The sequence below is a fragment of the Anomaloglossus baeobatrachus genome, chromosome 6 (assembly GCF_048569485.1).
Source record: "Anomaloglossus baeobatrachus isolate aAnoBae1 chromosome 6, aAnoBae1.hap1, whole genome shotgun sequence".
Lineage (NCBI taxonomy): Eukaryota > Metazoa > Chordata > Amphibia > Anura > Aromobatidae > Anomaloglossus > Anomaloglossus baeobatrachus.
The window spans coordinates 558,030,503-558,052,240 of NC_134358.1; the positions used below are offsets into that span (position 1 = coordinate 558,030,503).

Consider the following 21,738-nt stretch of genomic DNA (forward strand, 5'->3'; position numbering starts at 1 on the left):
GTAGGGAAGAATAGCATCATCGGAACCCAAATATTTCACTATTCGCCCATCTCTACTTCTAAGCTCTGTGTAGAAACTGGAAGTCTCTTTTCCCTGCATGAGACATCGTTAGAAATAAAAAGTATTTTGAGTGACGTCATCTCACTATCCAGATTCGTTACAAGGTGGCTGCTGCATTCTCTGCCTTGGCTTTTATATAGGATTTGACCATCCCTCTTGATTAACTCCACCAATCCATGTGGTGTGATTGCTACAAGACATTATGGGGCGGTTGGATGGTCGTGTCAGAGGACATGAGACTCTGCTCTGTGTAAAATGACATTGAGTATTTTTTAGCCATTTGTATGAATTAAATTGCAAATTCTTTGATTTTGTCGGTACCTGCGAGTTTCCTAAAATTTAAAACAAATTTGACTGTCATTGAAATTCGTTCATCTTTAATTAAAATTTGACCACTACTTCCACTAAAAAATATACTACAAGAAATCTCGTGCCCATTAATGGTGCATAAAACTGACCAGCGGTGCGTGGTTGTAATCGCGAGATGTCAATTTCACCTGCTGGTACACTGTGTTTTATGTGCAGATTTTCCATATAGCATGTGGAAAATCCATAGGTAGAAATGCATATAAAATAATGGTAAATACTAAAATAATATACCGCTATATACTAATTGAACTGAAATAATACTAATACATGTAGTCATTTTAATAACATTCTATTACTAAAATATTAGATTGTTATTACTGCTGCTAATACTCCTAATATAATATAAAATAATATACCACTACAACAAAAACGTATACTACAAAAAAATATTAAACTACTAATTATATTATAAATATATCAATACTGCATAATATAAAAGATAAAACAATGTATTTCTCCATGACATATATACAGTGCTGGCCAAAAGTATCGGCGCCCCTGCAATTCTGTCAGATAATACTCAGTTTCTTCCTGGAAATTATTGCAATCACAAATTCTTTGGTATTATTATCTTCATTTAATTTGTCTTCAATGAAAACAAAAAAAAAATTGTCATAAAGCCAAATTGGATATAATTCCACACCAAACATAAAAAGGGGGTGGACAAAAGTATTGGCACTGTTTGAAAAATAATTTGATGCTTCTCTAATTAGTGTAATAACAGCCCCTGTAACTTACCTGTGGCACCTAACAGGTGCTGGCAATGATAAATCACACTTGCAGCAGGTGACATGGATTAAAGTTGACTCAACCTCTGTCCTGTGTCCTTGTGTGCACCACATTGAGCATGGAGAAAAGAAAGAAGACCAAAGAACTGTCTGAGGACTTGAGAATCCAAATTGTGAGGAAGCATGAGCAATCTCAAGGCTACAAGTCCATCTCCAAAGACCTGAAAGTTCCTGTGTCTCCGGTGCGCAGTGTCATCAATAGAGTTGAGCGCGGTTCGTGGTTCGTGGTTCTCCAGTTCTAGGCTCGAGTGATTTTGGGGCATGTTCTAGATCGAACTAGAACTCGAGCTTTTTGCAAAAGCTCGATAGTTCTAGAAACGTTCGAGAACGGTTCTAGCAGCCAAAAAACAGCTAAATCCTAGCTTGGTTTCTGCTGTAATAGTGTAAGTCACTCTGTGAATCACACTATTATGACATTTCAGTGTATAGTGTGCGTGAACAGCGCCTTCAGATCACTGCTGTTTCTATAATGGCGATCGCCATTTTTTTTTTTTTTTTTCTTGTCTTCCTTCCCTAAGCGCGCGCGTCTTGTGGGGCGGGCCAGCATGTCAGCCAATCACAGACACACACACACCTAAGTGGACTTTGAGGCAGAGAAGCAACGGCATGTGTGATAGGATCTGCATGTCACATGTCCCTGCATTATAAAACCGGACATTTTCTTCACGATCGCCATTATCTGCCTTCTGCGTCTTTGGTGTCAGACATCACTGTCGCAGTTCCGTCCTTTGTCCTATCGCCGATACAGCTGTATGCGCTGCATACACAGCGTTAGACAGCTTAGGGAGAGCACTTTATAGCAGTCCTTTTAAGGGCTCGTACCGGCAGGGTCAGAGAGCCATAGGTGACAGGTCCTGCAAACAGCAACAGCGTCTGTGTAGCCCAGGTCAGGGATTTCCTCCCTGCATTTCACCATTAGGAGGGAATAGAAAGGCAGGCTTCCATTCCTCTACCCAGAGCACCACAATCCTGCCACTGTACCCTCTTGTCCTCTGCACACTCCAACTCATAACTAAGCCATTATACTAGCAAACACTCAGTGTACCTAGTGGCATCCTATCTGTGGCTATTGGACTTTGCTATAGTCCCACTAGTGCAAAGACATTTGCAGAGCACGTCTGCCTGCATTGCACACTCCAAGTTTTTTAAACTAAGCAATTTTACTAGCAAACACTCAGTGTACCTAGTGGCATCCTATACGTGGCTATTGGACTTTGCTATAGTCCCACTAGTGCAAAGACATTTGCAGAGCGCATCTGCCTGCGTTGCACACTCCAACTAATTATAACGAAGCCATTATACTAGCACACACTCAGTGTACCTAGTGGCATCCTATACGTGGCTATTGGACTTTGCTATAGTCCCACTAGTGCAAAGACATTAGCAGAGCACATCTGCCTGCATTGCACACTCCAAGTTTTTTAAACTCAGCCATTATACTAGCAAACACACAGTGTACCTAGTGGCATCCTATACGTGGCTATTGGACTTTGCTATAGTCCCACTAGTGCCAAGACATTTGCAGAGCGCATCTGCCTGCGTTGCACACTCCAACTAATTATAACGAAGCCATTATACTAGCAAACACTCAGTGTACCTAGTGGCATCCTATACGTGGCTATTGGACTTTGCTATAGTCCCACTAGTGCCAAGACATTTGCAGAGCGCATCTGCCTGCGTTGCACACTCCAACTAATTATAACGAAGCCATTATACTAGCAAACACTCAGTGTACCTAGTGGCATCCTATACGTGGCTATTGGACTTTGCTATAGTCCCACTAGTGCCAAGACATTTGCAGAGCGCATCTGCCTGCGTTGCACACTCCAACTAATTATAACGAAGCCATTATACTAGCAAACACTCAGTGTACCTAGTGGCATCCTATACGTGGCTATTGGACTTTGCTATAGTCCCACTAGTGCCAAGACATTTGCAGAGCGCATCTGCCTGCGTTGCACACTCCAACTAATTATAACGAAGCCATTATACTAGCAAACACTCAGTGTACCTAGTGGCATCCTATACGTGGCTATTGGACTTTGCTATAGTCCCACTAGTGCCAAGACATTTGCAGAGCGCATCTGCCTGCGTTGCACACTCCAACTAATTATAACGAAGCCATTATACTAGCACACACTCAGTGTACCTAGTGGCATCCTATACGTGGCTATTGGACTTTGCTATAGTCCCACTAGTGCCAAGACATTTGCAGAGCGCATCTGCCTGCGTTGCACACTACAACAAATTATAACGAAGCCATTATACTAGCAAACACTCAGTGTACCTAGTGGCATCCTATACGTGGCTATTGGACTTTGCTATAGTCCCACTAGTGCCAAGACATTTGCAGCACGTCTGCCTGCGTTGCACACTCCAACGAATTATAACTAAGTTACATTGTCAGGGATATTTATTCTTTATTATTCTGCTGTTAATAAAGCTAGACCACCACTGCAATCTTCACCACCTCTCAATTTTTACTACCACATTTTCAGTCCACAATCTTGTCGCAATCAACATGAGTGGCAAAATGACAGATGCTGGTGGAAAGGGGAAGAGGCGTGGTGGAAAAGGCAAAAAATGTTTTGTCAGTGGGGAAGGTGGCAAAGCTCCATTATCATCTGCTGAAGATAGACCATCTACTAGCAAAAGTAAGATGTCTACTACTTATTGTGGACAATCCGATGTGCTCCCTTTTTTACGGACACGAACAAGAGGAACAAAGGTAGATGATGGGCAAAAAAGGAAAATGCTTGAATGGATCTCAAGTGGTCCAACAAGTGCCCTCTCAGCCACTTCAAGTACCGCATCCAAAAAACACCATTCCTCTGAGTTGTCATCCCAATCACACTTGATTTCTCCCAGCTCTGAAGTCTCCATCAGCCCTGCACAGTATGGTGGAACTGAGATGGCTGAGTCTGCAGAGCTGTTCAGTCACACTATAGCCTGGGAATCAGAGGTCTGCTCCCAAGCTACAGTGAGTACAGAACAGGAAATGGTCTGCAGTGATGCCCAGAACCTTTGTGACTCAGATTCAGGCCGTGAGGACCAAGTTTCTGAGCATAATGTTGACCCTTTGTCACAAACTGTAACACCTGTGGTTATAGACAATGAGGAACATACTGATGAAGATGAGACGCAGATACCCGATTGGGATGACAACTTAAATATTCGGTCAGGGCAAGAAGAGGCTCGGTCTGAGGGGGAGGGGAGTGCAAACACAACAATTGATGATGACGTTCTAGATCCCACCTACTGTCAACCCCCAGTCAGGCACTCGAGGAGGTCAACAGAGGCGGTGGAGGAGGATGCAACCGACGACGAAGTTACCTTGCGCCTTCCTGGACAGAGTCGGAGCACTGGTAGCACGTCTACAACTGCATCCTCAGCCACCACTCTGCCTATGAGCATTATTCGGGGTGGATCAACAGGTCGCATGGCCTCTAAGCCTTGCCTAGCCTGGGCCTTTTTTCACATCGAAAAAGATCGCCCAACTCATGTGATATGTAACATTTGTCATGATTCTGTTAGTAGAGGTCAAAACCTCAGCAGTTTGACAACTTCTTCCATGAATCGTCACATGAATAAATATCATAAGTCCCGGTGGGAAGCTCACCGTGCTGCAATGCCGGCTAGCGGAGCGAACCATCCACCGCCCGCCCCTTCCAGTGCATCCGCGCGCTCGTCATCTTCTAGGACTGTGGGGACAGCTGTCACACCTGTTTTTCCACGCAAAACTTCCACCACTGTAACCGCAACAGGCAGTTTGCTTGTAAGGTCGTCAGTTGGTTTGGAAGGGGAAACAAGTGAGTGTGTACAGCTCTCTCAGACATCGATAGCACCAACGTTGGATGAAGGCAACATCATGTCTCCGCCTGCACTTTCCTCACAAACCTGCATTTTTCCAGGGACACCCTACTCAACACCGTCTACACACAGCAGCCAGATCTCTGTCCCTCAGATGTGGTCAAATAAAAGGCCACTTCCTCCGACCCATGACAAAGCTAAGAGGTTGACTCTATCCCTCTGTAAGCTGTTGGCTACCGAAATGCTGCCTTTCCGCCTAGTGGACACACAGGATTTTAGAGACCTTATGTCTGTCGCTGTGCCCCAGTACCAGATGCCTAGTCGCCACTACTTCTCTAAGAAAGGTGTGCCCGCGCTACACCAGCATGTCGCACACAACATCACCGCTTCCTTGAGAAACTCTGTGTGTGAACGGGTGCATTTCACCACCGATACTTGGACCAGTAAGCATGGACAGGGACGTTACATGTCGCTGACTGGGCACTGGGTAACTATGGTGATAGATGGTGAAGGGTCTGCTGCACAAGTCTTGCCGTCCCCACGACTTGTGTGTCAATCCTCTGTCTGTCCAAGTTCCGCCACAGCTTCTGCATCCTCCACCTCATCTGGGTCCTCCACCTCCGCCCCAAGCCTGCCTGGTCAGGCCACCAGCGTTCTCACTGCGCAGAAGGAATCACGCACGCCTCATTACTATGCTGGCAGCCGAGCGCAACGGCATCAGGCGGTCTTTAGCTTGACATGTCTTGGTAATAAGAGTCACACAGCTGAGGAGTTGTGGTCAGCTCTGCGGTCCGAGTTTAATAAATGGTTGTCTCCACTCAACCTGCAGCCTGGTAAGGCCGTGTGCGACAATGCTGCAAACCTGGGTGCGGCCCTTCGCCTGGGCAAGGTGACACACGTACCTTGTATGGCTCACGTGTTGAACCTTGTCGTGCAGCAATTTTTAACACACTATCCCGGCCTAGATGGCCTTCTGAACAGGGCACGAAAACTGTCTGCTCACTTCCGGCGTTCAAGCGCCGCAGCTGAGCGACTTGCATCGCTCCAGAAGTCTTTCGGCCTGCCGGTTCATCGCCTGAAATGCGATGTGGCGACACGCTGGAATTCAACTCTACACATGTTACAGCGACTGTGGCAGCACCGCAGAGCCCTGGTGCAATACGTCATGACGTATAGCCTGGGCCAACGAGATGCAGAGGTGGGGCAGATCACCCTGATGGAGTGGTCTCAGATCAAGGACCTATGCACCCTTCTGCACAGTTTCGACATGGCGACGAATATGTTTAGCTCTGACAATGCCATTATCAGCATGACGATTCCAGTCATTTACATGCTGGAGCACACGCTAAACACTATTCGGAGTCAGGGGGTGGGACAACATGAAGGGGAGGAACTACAGGAGGATTCATATGTGCAAGGGACAACAACATCACCAAGATCCAGACGTTCATCATCACCAACGCAGCAGGCATGGGACCATAGGGAACAGGGATCGACAAGGGCGCATAGTAGCAGGCGAAATGTTGAGCAAGGTGCAGGAGAACATGAAGAAATGGAGGACGAACTGTCCATGGACATGGAAGACTCAGCGGATGAGGGAGACCTTGGTCAAATTTCAGTTGAAAGAGGTTGGGGGGAGATGTCAGAGGAAGAAAGAACGGTTAGCACCTCTATGCCACAAACACAGCGTGGACTTGGTCCGCATGGCTGCGCAAGACACATGAGCGCCTTCTTGCTGCACTACCTCCAACATGACCCTCGTATTGTCAAAATTAGAAGTGATGATGACTACTGGATTGCCACACTATTAGATCCCCGGGACAAGTCCAAATTTTGTGACATAATTCCAGCCATAGAAAGGGACGCACGTATGCAGGAGTATCAGCAGAAGCTGTTACTCGATCTTAGCTCGGCTTTTCCACCAAACAACCGTGCAGGTGCAGGGAGGGAATCTCCCAGTTGTAACTTGACAAACATGGGACGGTCTCGTCATCTTCACCAGTCTACCCGTACCAGTAGGACCGTATCTGGTGCCGGTAACAGCAATTTTATGGAATCTTTTCATAATTTTTTTAGACCCTCTTTTGCAAGGCCACCAGAGACAACAAGTCTGACACATAGTCAACGGCTGGAGAGGATGATACAGGAGTATCTCCAAATGAACATCGATGCCATGACTGTGCAACTGGAGCCTTGCTCCTTTTGGGCTTCAAACATAGAAAAATGGCCACAGCTCTCCAGTTACGCCTTGGAGATTTTGTCGTGTCCAGCTGCCAGCGTTGTCTCTGAACGTGTATTCAGTGCTGCTGGGTGTGTGCTGACAGATAAGCGCACGCGTCTGTCCAGTGACAATGTGGACAGACTGACGTTCATCAAAATGAACAAGTCATGGATCCAGAAGGAATTTACTACCCCTGTGTCATCCTGGGGAGAGTAAATGCTTGTGGATTTGGAATGTGCTTGATGCAAATCAAAACATCCTGTTTGCAACTAGGGCCCAAGTGCTGCCACTGATGGGGTGGGTGTCTGTGTGGCCCAATTTTTGGAAAAAAGGGAGACTCCGCTTGGAGTAACCCTTGCTTGCTGTGTTTTTAAAAGAAGCCAAGATGAACAGAGCTGGGATCAGGAAAGACTTTGCTACCTACCCCGGTGTCATCCTGGGGACGGATAAGAATGGCGTATTTTTGAATGTGCTTGATGCAAATCAAAACATCCTGTTTGCAACTAGGGCCCAAGTGCTGCCACTGATGGGGTGGGTGTCTGTGTGGCCCAATTTTTGGAAAAAAGGGAGACTCCGCTTGGAGTAACCCTTGCTTGCTGTGTTTTTAAAAGAAGCCAAGATGAACAGAGCTGGGATCAGGAAAGACTTTGCTACCTCGAGCCGAACCGCGACCGGTTCGCTCATCTCTAGTCATCAAGAAGTGTAAAGCCCATGGCACTGTGGTAACCTCCCTAGATGTGGAAGGAAAAGAAAAACTGACGAGAGATTTCAACGCAAGATTGTGCGGATGGTGGATAAAGAACCTCGACTAACATCCAAACAAGTTCAAGCTGCCCTGCAGTCCGAGGGTACAACAGTGTCAGCCCGTGCTATCCGTCGGCGTCTGAATGAAAAGGGACTGTATGGTAGGATACCCAGGAAGACCCCACTTCTTACCCCGAGACATAAAAAAGCCAGGCTGGAGTTTGCCAAAACTTACCTGAGAAAGCCTAAAACATTTTGGAAGAATGTTCTCTGGTCAGATGAGACAAAAGTAGAGCTTTTTGGGAAAAGCCATCAACATAGAGTTAACAGGAAAAAAAAGAAGCATTCAAAGAAAATAACACGGTCCTTACAGTCAAACATGGCGGAGGTTCTCTGATGTTTTGGGGTTGCTTTGATGCCTCTGGCACTGGACTGCTTGACCGTGTGCATGGCATTATGAAGTCTGAAAACTACAAACACATTTTGCAGCATAATGTAGGGCCCAGTGTGAGGAAGCTGGGTCTCCCTCAGAGGTCATGGGTCTTCCAGCAGGACAATGACCCAAAACACACTTCAAATAGCATTAGAAAATGGTTTGAGAGAAAGCACTGGAGACTACTAAAGTAGCCAGCAATGAGTCCAGACCTGAATCCCATAGAACACCTGTGGAGAGATCTCACAATGGCAGTTTGGAGAAGGCCCCTTCACATCTCAGGGACCTGGAGCAGTTTGCCAAAGAAGAATGGTCTAAAATTCCAAGAGAGCATTGTAAGAAACTCATTGATGGTTACCGGAAGCGGTTGTGCGCAGTTATTTTGGCTAAAGGTTGTGCAAACAAGTATTAGGCTAAAGGTCCAGTCACACTAAGCAACTTACCAGTGATCCCAACAACGATAGGGATCGCTGGTAAGTTGCTAGGAGGTTGCTGGTGAGATGTCACACTGCGACGCTCCAGCGATCCCACCAGCAACCTGACCTGGCAGGGATCGCTGGAGCGTCGCTACACGAGTTGCTGGTGAGCTCACCAGCAACCAGTGACCAGCCCCCAGCGCCGCTGTGTCCTGCAGCTACATGTGCACAGAGCAGGAGCCGGCACTGACAGTGAGAGCGGAGGAGGCTGGTAACAAAGGTAAATATCGGGTAACCAAGGACAGGGCTTCTTGGTTACCCGATGTTTACCGTGGTTACCAGCCTCCGCAGAAGCCGGCTCCTGCTGCCTGCACATTTAGTTGTTGCTCTGTCGCTGTCACACACAGCGATCTGTGCTTCACAGCAGGACAGCAACAACTAAAAAATGGCCCAGGACATTCAGCAACAACCAACGACCTCACAGTAGGGGCCAGGTTGTTGCTGGATGTCACACACAGTGACATCGCTAGCAACGTCACAAAAGTTGTTCGTTAGCAGCGATGTTGCTAGCGATGTTGCTTAGTGTGACGGGGCCTTAAGGGTGCCAATACTTTTGTCTGGCCCATTTTTGGAGTTTTGTGTGAAATGATCAATGATTTGATTTTTGTTTCATTCTCTTTTGTGTTTTTCATTGCAAGCAAAATAAATGAAGATAATAAAACCAAAGAATTTGTGATTGCAATCATTTTCAGGAAGAAACTGAGTATTATCTGACAGAATTCCAGGGGTGCCAATACTTTTGGCCAGCACTGTATATATATATATATATATATATATATATATATATATATATATATCTCATGCTCTGGAAAAAATTAAGAGACCGCTTCCACATTTTCAGTTTTTCTGATTTTTCTCTTTATATTTGAGTGAAATGTAAATTGTTCTTTTATTCTATAAACTCCAGACGACGTCTCCGAATTTCCAAGCGATAAATTTTGTATTTATTTTCTGAAAATGAGAAATGGTCAAAATAACAAAACAATGCACAAATAATGCAAAGAAAGCAAGTTCATAATAATTCAGCAGCAACAATACTAATAATATTTTATCTCAAGAAGATTCAGAAATCAATATTTTGTGGAATAACCATGTTTAATCCCAGCTTTCATGCGTCTTGGCTGCTTTCCACCAGTCTTCACACTGCTTTTGGGCGACCTTATGCCACTCCTGGTGCAAAAATGTAAGCAGTTCTTCTCGTTCTTCTCTGTTTGATGGCTTGTGACTATCTATCTTCCTCTTGATTACATTTCAGAGGTTTTCAATGGGGTTCAGGTTTGGAGATTGGGCTGACCATGACAGGGTTTTGATGTGGTGGTCCTTCATCCACACATTGATTGACCTAGCTGTGTGGCATGGTGCATTGTCCTGCTGGAAAAAACAGATCTGAGAGTTGGGGAACATTGCCTGAGCAGAAGAAAGCAACTGTTTTTCCAGGATAACCTTGTATGCGACTGGATTCATATATTTACGCCCTGAACGTCTTTGTTTCTGTTTCTCCAGACTCGCGTCTCTCAGGGGAAGGAGCCTCCACATCTTCTGGCCATATTCAAAGACAAGCCACTAATTGTCTTCAAGGACGGCACATCCCGGAAGGGTGGTCAGGCTCCTCCGCGTCCCGTCCGTCTCTTCCACGTGAGAAAGAACATCAGGTCAATCACAAGGATAAATGAGGTACAGAAGACGTTACTCATGGGCGTATATCAGTAGAAAGTATATGTATCATTGCAGTGGCATTAAGGGCGGCACTATGATGGAGTACACTGATAAAAGTGTATCGGGTTTTGAAAACTATGGTTGGCATTCTTATGGGGGTGCAGTGACTTAGCAGATGCCGTACAGGGTGGGGGCATGGTCTGACTGTAAGCAATCACAGATGCTGCCATACAGGGTGGTGGCACGGTCTGACTGTAGCCAATCCCAGATTCTGCCATACAGGGTGGGGGTGTCGTCTTACTGTAACCAATCACAGATGCTATCACACAGGGTGGGGGTGCGGTCTGACTGTAACCAATCACAGATGCTATCACACAGGGTGGGGGCGTGGTCTGACTAACCAATCACAGATGTTCTAATACAGGGTGGGGGCGCAGTCTGACTAACCAATCACAGATGCTATCAAACAGGGTGGGGGCACGGTCTGACTGTAACCAATCACAATTACTGCCATACAGGGTGGGGGTGTGGTCTGACTAGCCAATCACAGATGTTCCAATACAGGGTGGGGGTGCAGTATGACTGTAACCAATCACAGATGCTGCCATACAGGGTGGGGGCGCAGTCTGACTGTAACCAATCCCAGATCTTTAAATACAGTGTGGGGGCGCAGTCTGACTAACCAATCACAGATGCTGCAATACAGGGTGGGGGCGTGGTCTGACTGTAACCAATCACAAATACTGCCATACAGGGTGGGGGCGTGGTCTGACTAACCAATCACAGATGCTGCCATACAGGGTGGGGGCGTGGTCTGACTGTAACCAATCACAGATGCTGCCATACAGGGTGGGGGCGCGGTCTGACTGTAACCAATCCCAGATGCTGCCATACAGGGTGGGGGCACAGTCTGACTAACCAATTACAGATGCTGAGACTGCCGGTGGGCGGGGGAAGCAGTCAATATGCATAAGAATAATGAGCGGCCCAGAAGTAGAGTTAAAGCCGTGCAGGAGACTTGGAGAGTATAACGCTCCTGCTCTAATCCCTCTTTGCCCTTTCTACCACCATTTTACAGCACAATGTTCGGGTTCCCATATGAGGATCAGTGTCTGGGCAGATGTTTGTTTTTTTTTTTAAAAAAAATCCAGTTAGACCTGCTATTATCTGCGGTTTCGCCCATCTCTGCTTATGGGCTCTCTGTTAATACGTGGGCACTGTGGCTGGTAGTGTTATGGGGCACAGAGGGATAACATAAATCTCTGAAAATAGTTTGTATCAACCCAAAAACTTTGTTTATATAATGAGGTTTTCCAGGATGGCAAAAACATGACTTTATTCTGCCAGAAAGAGCCCCAGGCAGTGTTTTCAGGTTGTGTTTGGTATTGTGTCTCAGCTACACAGACGTTAACAATGCAAAGTTGCAATACCATTTACCACCTGTAGATGGCGCGCTGCTGTTTTTTTTGCAAGAAGTCGGTTATATTTTTCTAATCAACTACTTCAGTTTCACCGATAGGACTCCGGAGTAAGTGGACCCTTCTTCTTTATCTCTTTATTTGCAGGTTGACCTCGATGCCCGATCACTCAACGCCAATGATGCTTTTGTGCTGAAATTGCAAAATAACTCGGCCATTATGTGGATTGGAAAAGGAGCAAATGTGGAAGAAATCAATGGCGCAAAATATCTGGTGACAACCATGAAGTGGAAAGGAACAGAAGTGGAAGAAGGCAAAGAGCCAGGTAGGAGACCCATCATCAGGTGCTTGTTCTTCGGCAGTTCTCACTGTGCATTGTGCTGTAGCGCGGGCTGTCAATCAAAGCTCCGGGATGTGCATATAGCCGCTGCCCATATTATATACAGTATAGTGGCAACATTGTAACTCTATACACGCAGATTATAATCCTATAAATGTTGTCCTTTTATCAGATACATTCTGGACAGCCCTGGGCGGTAAGAAGGAATATCAGACGTCTCCTCTCCTCGAAACCCAATTGGAAGACCACCCACCAAAACTGTACGGATGCTCCAATAAAACCGGGAGGTTTCTGGTAATAATCTGATTCTTCATATAATTGAAAGGGCTTTGCAATAAGCCAACTGTAATGTTCATGGCCCGGGCTTACCCTTTAGTGAGAAGGGCTTAACTAAGTGCCCACCATGAGGTGGACACCAGGTACCACTCCCGGGGCAGTGATCGGCACTGTGGCAGCTGATTCCCAGGACAGGTGATGGACTCAGGTATAGACGGGTACAGGCGGGGTGACTGGGGCAGGATGGACAGGAGTGTACAAACAATGGTGGGTTTGGCAGGGATAGATAAATATGGGTAGACAAATAATAGAGATGGACACACTAATAACAGGGCTGGAGCTCAGGACCTGACAACTAGCTAGGTAGCAGACTGGAACACTAACTGGCTAATTACAAGCATTGCGCAGGCATCTCCCCTAAAGGGAGGGTGCCTTAAATACACATTCTTCTCAGCCATAGACTTAGAGGCATTTCTGGGAAAAGGCACGCCGGCCCTTTAAGAGGAGGGCCAATGTGAGCGCGCACGGTGCACTCCCGAAAACTGGCATGGTAAATTAGGCAGCAGCACAGGTGGATGGCCGTGCAGCAGCAGAGGAGAACGGGACCCAGTCGGCCTCCCTGCAGGGATGTCGGCACAACACCAACCCTTAATGAGACATGATAGAGAAGGGTCCTACATGTGACTCTTAGCCAGAACCAGGACCCAGACGATGCATGAATTATCTGCGCTCGGATACATTTTACCAGCTGTGATACATTGTAGCAACCTGGGGTCCTGACTGATACTTCACAGAGGATTATGCAGACTGGACACAATTGTATCAGCTGTGACCAGGACCCGTCTATAGAAAGGGTTAACTTCTGCTTCCATTCACTGACAAGCAGCAGAGATCTAGAATATTGTGAGAAACCGAAACACAAAGGAGCACAAAAGAAAAATCTATTTCAAAATTTGATTCAAACCGCGTTAAAACGACATTCCAAGTACAATGGGAAAGCAACGCGTTTCAGACGCACAAGAGCGTTCTTGATCCGAGCACGGTGTAAATAAAATTATGGAATTTTAAGAAGCTGGAATACATTTTTCTTCTGGATTTCTACGGATGGCCATGTGAACTTTACCTGCTTCCACAATCTCTGAGCCTCATTGTAAACTGGATCAATCTCCATTAAGCTGTGGGCACACGCTGCATATTTTTTGCATTTTTTGATGCGTTTTTTTCTTTAAATTTTAATCAATCTACAAGGCAAAAAAGCATCCCAGCAAAGTCTATAAGAATACTGAAGTTCTGTGCACAAATTGCAGATTTTGGTGCAGAAAAAAACTGCACCATACAGTTGACTTGTTTTTTTCCAGCATTTTTTACTATCACAATGCATACAAAAAAAATTGAAAAACATATAAAAAAATGTAAAACTGCTATAAAAATTGTGCGCTTTTCCTGCCAAGAGATGCAGTTTTTGGTGCAGAAAATCTGCAACGTGGGAACATGCCCTTACTCTCGTAGATTTATTATTATTTTTGCACTTAGACTTTCTCGTTAAATGCATAAATGTTTTGGGCCTATTTATTGTGTGTTGTTTTTGTTGAAAAAAACTAATGGAGGTTTCCCCAGATTTTACCAGTCTGTGAAAAATGGTCATCACAAAAATAGGCCCATAGACTTGTCATGGACCCATAGACTTGTCACAGACTCATAGACTTGTCACGGACTCATAGACTTGTCACAGACTCATAGACTTGTCACAGTCTCATAGACTTGACACAGACCCATAGACTTGTCACGGACTCATAGACTTGTCATGGACTCATAGACTTGTCACAGTCTCATAGACTTGTCACGGACTCATAGACTTGTCACAGTCTCATAGACTTGACACAGACTCATAGACTTGTCATGGACCCATAGACTTGCCATGGACCCATAGATTTGTCAGGGACTCATGGACTTGTCACGGACTCATAGACTTGTCACGGACTCATAGACTTGTCATGGACTCAAAGACTTGTCATGGACTCAAAGACTTGTCACGGACTCATAGACTTGTCACGGACTCACAGACTTGTCACAGACTCACAGACTTGTCACGGACTCATAGACTTGTCATGGACTCACAGACTTGTCACGGACTCATAGACTTGTCACGGACTCATAGACTTGTCATGGACTCACAGACTTGTCACGGACTCATAGACTTGTCACGGACTCATAGACTTGTCATGGACTCATAGACTTGTCACGGATCCATAGACTTGTCATGGACCCATAGACTGTTCACAGACTCATAGACTTGTCACGGACCCATAGACTTGTCAGGGACTCATAGACTTGTCACGGACCCATAGACTTGTCACAGTCTCATAGACTTGTCACGGACTCATAGACTTGTCACAGTCTCATAGACTTGACACAGACTCATAGACTTGTCATGGACCCATAGACTTGCCATGGACCCATAGATTTGTCAGGGACTCATGGACTTGTCACGGACTCATATACTTGTCACGGACTCATAGACTTGTCATGGACTCAAAGACTTGTCATGGACTCAAAGACTTGTCACGGACTCATAGACTTGTCACGGACTCACAGACTTGTCACAGACTCACAGACTTGTCACGGACTCATAGACTTGTCATGGACTCACAGACTTGTCACGGACTCATAGACTTGTCACGGACTCATAGACTTGTCATGGACTCACAGACTTGTCACGGACTCATAGACTTGTCACGGACTCATAGACTTGTCATGGACTCATAGACTTGTCACGGATCCATAGACTTGTCATGGACCCATAGACTTGTCACAGACTCATAGACTTGTCACGGACCCATAGACTTGTCAGGGACTCATAGACTTGTCACGGACCCATAGACTTGTCACGGACCCATAGACTTGTCACGGACCCATAGACTTGTCAGGGACTCATAGACTTGTCACGGACTCATAGACTTATCACGGACCCATAGACTTGTCACGGACCCATAGACTTGTCACGGACTCATAGACTTGTCACGGACCCATAGACTTGTCAGGGACTCATAGACTTGTCCCAGTCTCATAGACTGGTCACGGACTCATAGACTTGTCACGGACTCATAGACTTGTCACGGATCCATAGACTTGTCATGGACCCATAGACTTGTCACAGACTCATAGACTTGTCACGGACCCATAGACTTGTCATGGACTCATAGACTTGTCACGGACCCATAGACTTGTCACGGACCCATAGACTTGTCACGGACCCATAGACTTGTCAGGGACTCATAGACTTGTCCCAGTCTCATAGACTTGTCACGGACTCATAGACTTGTCACGGACTCATAGACTTGTCAGGGACTCATAGACTTGTCAGGGATTCATTGACTTGTCATGGACTCATAGACTTGTCACAGTCTCATAGACTTGTCATGGACCCATAGACTTGTCAGGGACTCATAGACTTGTCACAGTCTCATAGACTTGACACAGACCCATAGACTTGTCGCAGACTCATAGACTTGTCATGGACCCATAGACTTGTCATGGACCCATAGACTTGTCACGGACTCATAGACTTGTCACGGACTCATAGACTTGTCAGGGACTCATAGACTTGTCACGGACTCATAGACTTGTCACAGTGTCATAGACTTGTCACGGACTTATAGACTTGCATTGGCCAGATTGAGCCAAGACTCGGATAAAAATTGGACGTCTCTGATTTTGTTGGACCACTTGATCTTCAAGAAAACACAGACATGTGAACAGCTCCATAGACTATAACAAGCAGGAGTTCTGTCCATGAAAAACACTGATACAACTGGTACAAGAAAAACAGACGTCTGAATGAGCCCCAACACGACTCCACCAAACTGCATCAAAAGTTTTGTGCAAATTTTTAGCTTAAAGAAAGTCAACCTATAGAAGGCGTAAATGGGGACAAAAGCCTTCAGGGACGCAGTTTTGGTCCATTATATATTGCACAGAGTATTTCAGGAATGGGACTGTATTTATTATATTCTTGCAATGTCTGTAATAACCCTGTGACCATCGTTCTCCTCTATGATGGGGCCTCGTAGGTTGAAGAAGTTCCCGGGGAGTTCACACAAGAAGATCTGGCGGAGGATGATGTGATGATGCTGGACACCTGGGAGCAGGTAACTGCGACAATCATCTGGCTGAAATGCTGGAATAACTTCTGAAAAGGCCACTAGGGGGCGCAGCACTGATCTCCTCCAACCACCACTAGAGGGCGCTCATCTCATGCAGAATTATACAGCATGGGAAATCTGTAAGAGTCATCATCTACTGCCACCTATAACTTTGGTGTTCTGACTAGTGATGGGCGATTAGTAACTATCCGTGTCCGGATTATGCTTACCGAATACTGAGTACTATTCCAGTATTCGTCACGGCAAGAAAAATGCTCGGGTTCCCCATTAACTCGCATTAGGTTCGTTATTCGCGACGAATACCGGAATAATACTTTGGGATTTGTTACGAATAATCCGAACACGAACAGTTACTATTCACCCGTCATTACTATTCTCCTTTTTCACGAAAAATTGTTGTCCACGTCAGAAACCAGGGTCAGTTGCAGATGATAACTTTTTACTCCTTAGGTCCATAACCTGCCCTAACATGCATTAGGCCTTGTGCGCACGCTGCATATTTTTTTGGATGCAGTTTTGGTCCCAAAACTGCATGAATTTCTTTCCACAGCAAAGTCTATGAGATTTCGTTTTTGCTGTGCGCATGTTGCCGTTTTTTTGGCTGCATCTTTGTGGTGACCACAAAGATGCAGCATGTCAATTATTTTTGCATTTTGCCCCTGTGTTTCGTAGGACTGGCAGATCAAACCCCCGTTGACTCAGGGTTGACAGGGGATTGATCCCTTGTATCTGGTCAGATGCCGGGGACCAGAATCCGGCGTAAAAGGGTAGGAGCAAGCGCTTCATACTTATCGATTCACCGGCACAGCTGTAACACTGCTCCCATGACCTCTCATTCTTCTTCCCGGGCCTCTCATTAGGCTCATACATATTCACTGCTTGCCCCGCCCACCAGCGTCTGTGATTGGTTGCAGTCAGACGAGCCCCCACTCTGAATGACAGCATGTTTGAGGCTTCCAATCACAGACGTAGGTGGGCGTGTCTATATCATACAGTTAAATAAATAAATAAATAAATTGGCGTAGATCCCCTCATATTATGATACCAGCACATGTAAAGCCGAACAGCTGGGAGCTGGTATTCTCTGACTGGGGATACCCATGGTTATTGGGCACCCACAGCTTAAAAATATCAGCCAGCAGCCACCCGAAATTGCCACATCCTTTAGATGCGACAGTCCCAGCACTTTACCCGGCTCTTCCCGATTGCCCTGATGTGGTGGCAATCAGGGTAATGAAGGAGTTAATGGCAGCCCACATGAGCCACTAAGTCCTATGAGACCCCGCTGCCGTCACTAATCTGTAAGTGAAAGTAAATAAACACAAACACCGAAAAAATCCTTTATTTAAAATAAAAGACAAAAAAGCCCCCTCTCTCACCACTTTATTAACTGCCAAAACACCCCTGCAGGACTGACGTAATTCACATGAGGTCCCACGATGCTTCCACCACTGCTATATCTGAAGCTCACAGCGAGTGCCATAGAACATGACTGTCCGCTGTGTGCTCCACGCAGCAATTGAAGTGAGCCGCGTGATCACCGGTGACGTCACTCAGGTTAGCACCTCCACCTGTGACCGCAATCACCTGAGTGACATCACCGCTGATCGCGTGGCTCACTTCAGTTGCTGCGTGGAGGTCATAGCAGGCCGTCATGTTCTATGGCATTCGCCGTGAGCTTCAGATGTAGCATTTTTGCCACGGGTGCATTTTTGGGAGGCCAAAATTGTGCATCTTTGTGGTCACCACAAACATGCAACGTGTGTATAAAGCCTTAGGTTCCTCCTGGAAAATATTAGTAAATGTTCAACTTATAGCATCAATAATGACTTTTGGATCAAACCCCTATAAAAAATAAAAGTTTAGAAAAAAAATTAAATCGGAGCCATGTTGTAGGCAGCTTCAGATTGTGTTCTCCAGTAAGCTGCTCGATCTGGAGGATCTTCTGAGGATCCAGTCCATCTCTGGTCCAACCTCATGGACCTCCTCCCTCTCCTCTCTCACCTCAGACCTGATTATCTTATACACATCATGGTTGGTTATTTCTTCTAGATATTTTTGTGGATTGGAGTTGATTCCAATGATGAAGAGAAGACGGAGTCGCAGGTGGCTGGTGAGTCGATTTCTGTTGTAGGTTCTTTTTATAGGAGTAATCTTCATCTCCCCCATGATTGTAGTTGTACTAGATGGGACAACCTTTTAGGGTAAGAGGTCACCATTTCCAAAATGTTAGGTGAACCACAGGTTGGAGAACCCTGACTTGCCAGTACATAGATGGGGAAACCCATCAGTTTCATGTTGAGGACCTTAGATGCCATTTCTGCCTCAGGCACTAGATTCTTCATGAGGGTGCAGATTTGGATTAATGTTGGGCACATCAGTTAATCATGTCAACTAATTACAGAGGTTATTGAGTTTAGAAATCCCATTTAATATACTTTCCTCAGGAGTTAGTATTGGGGGATGCTTTCTTCAGGATCCTTATTTCTTGGCCAGAGCTCCCATGGAGGACCTGTCCTATCTTGTATGGGACAGATACCCATTGCTAACATGGATGATGTGTAATACTTATTTCTGCCTGAGGAGGCGCTGCAGATAAATTAAACACTTTCTCATGGATTACAACCGATTTCTCGGAGAACACTCTTTGATCAGATTATTCTCACAAAACCATCTACTAAGTAGGGATTGTCCAACTCGTTTAATAGTCGGTTTATCACTCTCCGTCTGTTCCTCACTCATTTATTACATCACTTTGATCTTTTTTCTTGATGCATCTGACTGACATATTTTGGTTACAGCCAAACGATATCTGAAGAGTGATCCATCAGGAAGAGACAAAAACATCCCCATCACCATCGTCAAGCAAGGACACGAGCCTCCTACATTCACCGGATGGTTTTTGGCTTGGGATACCCAAAAATGGCAAAAGTAAAGGACAATTTACATGGACAGTTTGGACAAATCGTATACCTCATCCATCAGTGATCTTGTTCTGTAACAGATGATGAGTTGGGATCATTTGTGGAGAGTTGGGATCATTTGTGGAGAGTTGGGATCATCCATGGTAAGTTGGGATCATCCGTGGAGAGTTGGGATCATCCGTGGAGGGTTGGGATCATCCATGAAGAGTTGGGATCATCCGTGGAGAGTTGGGATCATCCATGGAGAGTTGGGATCATCCGTGGAGAGTTGGGATCATCCGTGGAGAGTTGGGATCATCCGTGGAGAGTTGGGATCATCCATGGAGAGTTGGGATCATCCGTGGAGAGTTGGGATAATCCGTGGAGAGTTGGGAGTATCCGTGGAGAATTGGGAGCATCAGTGGAGAATTGGGATCATCTGTGGAGAATTGGGATCATCTGTGGAGAATTGGGATCATCTGTGGAGAGTTGGGATCATCTGTGGAGAGTTGGGATCATCCGTGGAGAGTTGGGATCATCCGTGGAGAGTTGGGATCATCCGTGGAGAGTTGGGATCATCTGTGGTGCTTCCGGGTCTTTCCTCATATGATGACAACATGTTTCTATCCTTTATAATAGAACCGCCGTCTCGTCTCATATATTCTCATCGGATGAGATTGTCCGTTCGGACCCAGCTGTCTGATGTCAATAAGTTTTTTTATTAAAGTATTTGATTTTTACTAATAAAAACTGGTCCAAGAATGAAGATTCTGATGGATTCTCGCTGGGGTATAGGGTTTCTTTTCTTTTAATGACGGGATTAGACCATACTCCATGTAGTCTGTGATATACTGTATAAATGGTTAGCCATTATTCCTTCCGATTACTGTCAAACGTTCTTGTAGCACAAGGATTAAAATAGTGTTTTCTTACCTTTTATTATTTTTTGACTCTTTTTGGCTAAAAATATCCAGTTGTTTAATGATTCCGTTGCTGCTGTAACGTTGGGTGTCCATGTTCTTTTACGTGAGTGCTAATGAGATGGTGTGCTTTACCATGAGAACAGAACCGAGCTAAGTACATTATTATAGAAACAGATCCGCACTTATTACATAGATACAGCAACAGAACCAAGCTTACTGCATAAATATGGTAACATAACTGACCATACTACATATATATATATATATATATATGATAACAGGTAAGCTTACTGCAAAGATACTGGAACACATCCAAGCTTATTACATAGGTACAGTACCATTACTGACCTTAGTACATAGGTACAGAAGCAAAACAAAGCTTACTACATAGACAAGGGAAAAGTTTTGCCTATGTTATCAAAGAGAAAATAGTGTTGACAAAAGCTTAACATTATACAAAAGTTATTTAGTGAAGCTGTTTTGTGCATAATCTTTACAAAAAAACTTTTGTAAACCTTATTTTTACCCTCAAAAAATATAAAGTGATTTAGTTTTGAGATATCAATAGGATTTGGCTCTTTTCACACACTTTGTGCTCATCATTTTATTGCTCTTATACAATTTGTCTAATTATTATTTCATTTCAGCCTCTTTTTCTTTGCAATTCTCAATTGAAACAATGAGAGAAACAGAAAAAAAAAAGAGTGTGGCACGTGATTATTACTCCATATGCAATTTGCATAGAGATAATGTGACTACTTCAGAGTGTGAAAACAGCCAAATTCTAATAGTACATTAAATAATGTTAGGAGTCAGAGGAAAACCCTACAAATGTCCTGGACAATTCTTTAGAGGGACCTTGTTACATCCAGAAACACTGTTTATGTGCAGGTAAATAGCATCTAAAGCCTTGTTAGTTCGCTTACTGGAAAGTAGTACATGAATAAATCAACTGCCCCACCATCAGTACATGAATACAACAACAGAACTACCATCAGTACATGAAAACATCACCAGGACCATCATCAGTACATGGTACATCAATTGTAATGTCATGTGAGCCCCATATATACATTTGTATCACATGAATCTACAACTCTCAATATGTGCTTTACAATTGTAAAGAAGTTCTGTTGCTATCAGTCATCATCAGACTGA

General features: G+C 45.0%; 1 protein-coding gene across 2 annotated transcripts in view; it reads left to right on the forward strand.

The window, feature by feature from the left end:
• Positions 1 to 20,372, forward strand: part of LOC142244620 (scinderin-like) — an 83,013-nt gene extending 62,641 nt beyond the window's left edge. For both annotated transcript variants that reach the window (XM_075316876.1, XM_075316877.1), the window contains exons 11-16: positions 10,405 to 10,575; positions 12,123 to 12,300; positions 12,488 to 12,609; positions 16,662 to 16,739; positions 18,807 to 18,867; positions 19,556 to 20,372. In XM_075316876.1, coding sequence (XP_075172991.1) covers positions 10,405 to 10,575; positions 12,123 to 12,300; positions 12,488 to 12,609; positions 16,662 to 16,739; positions 18,807 to 18,867; positions 19,556 to 19,689 — 744 coding nt within the window. In that variant the 3' untranslated portion in view covers positions 19,690 to 20,372. The remainder of the gene's footprint in view (positions 1 to 10,404; positions 10,576 to 12,122; positions 12,301 to 12,487; positions 12,610 to 16,661; positions 16,740 to 18,806; positions 18,868 to 19,555) is intronic.
• Positions 20,373 to 21,738: the final 1,366 nt, after the last annotated feature.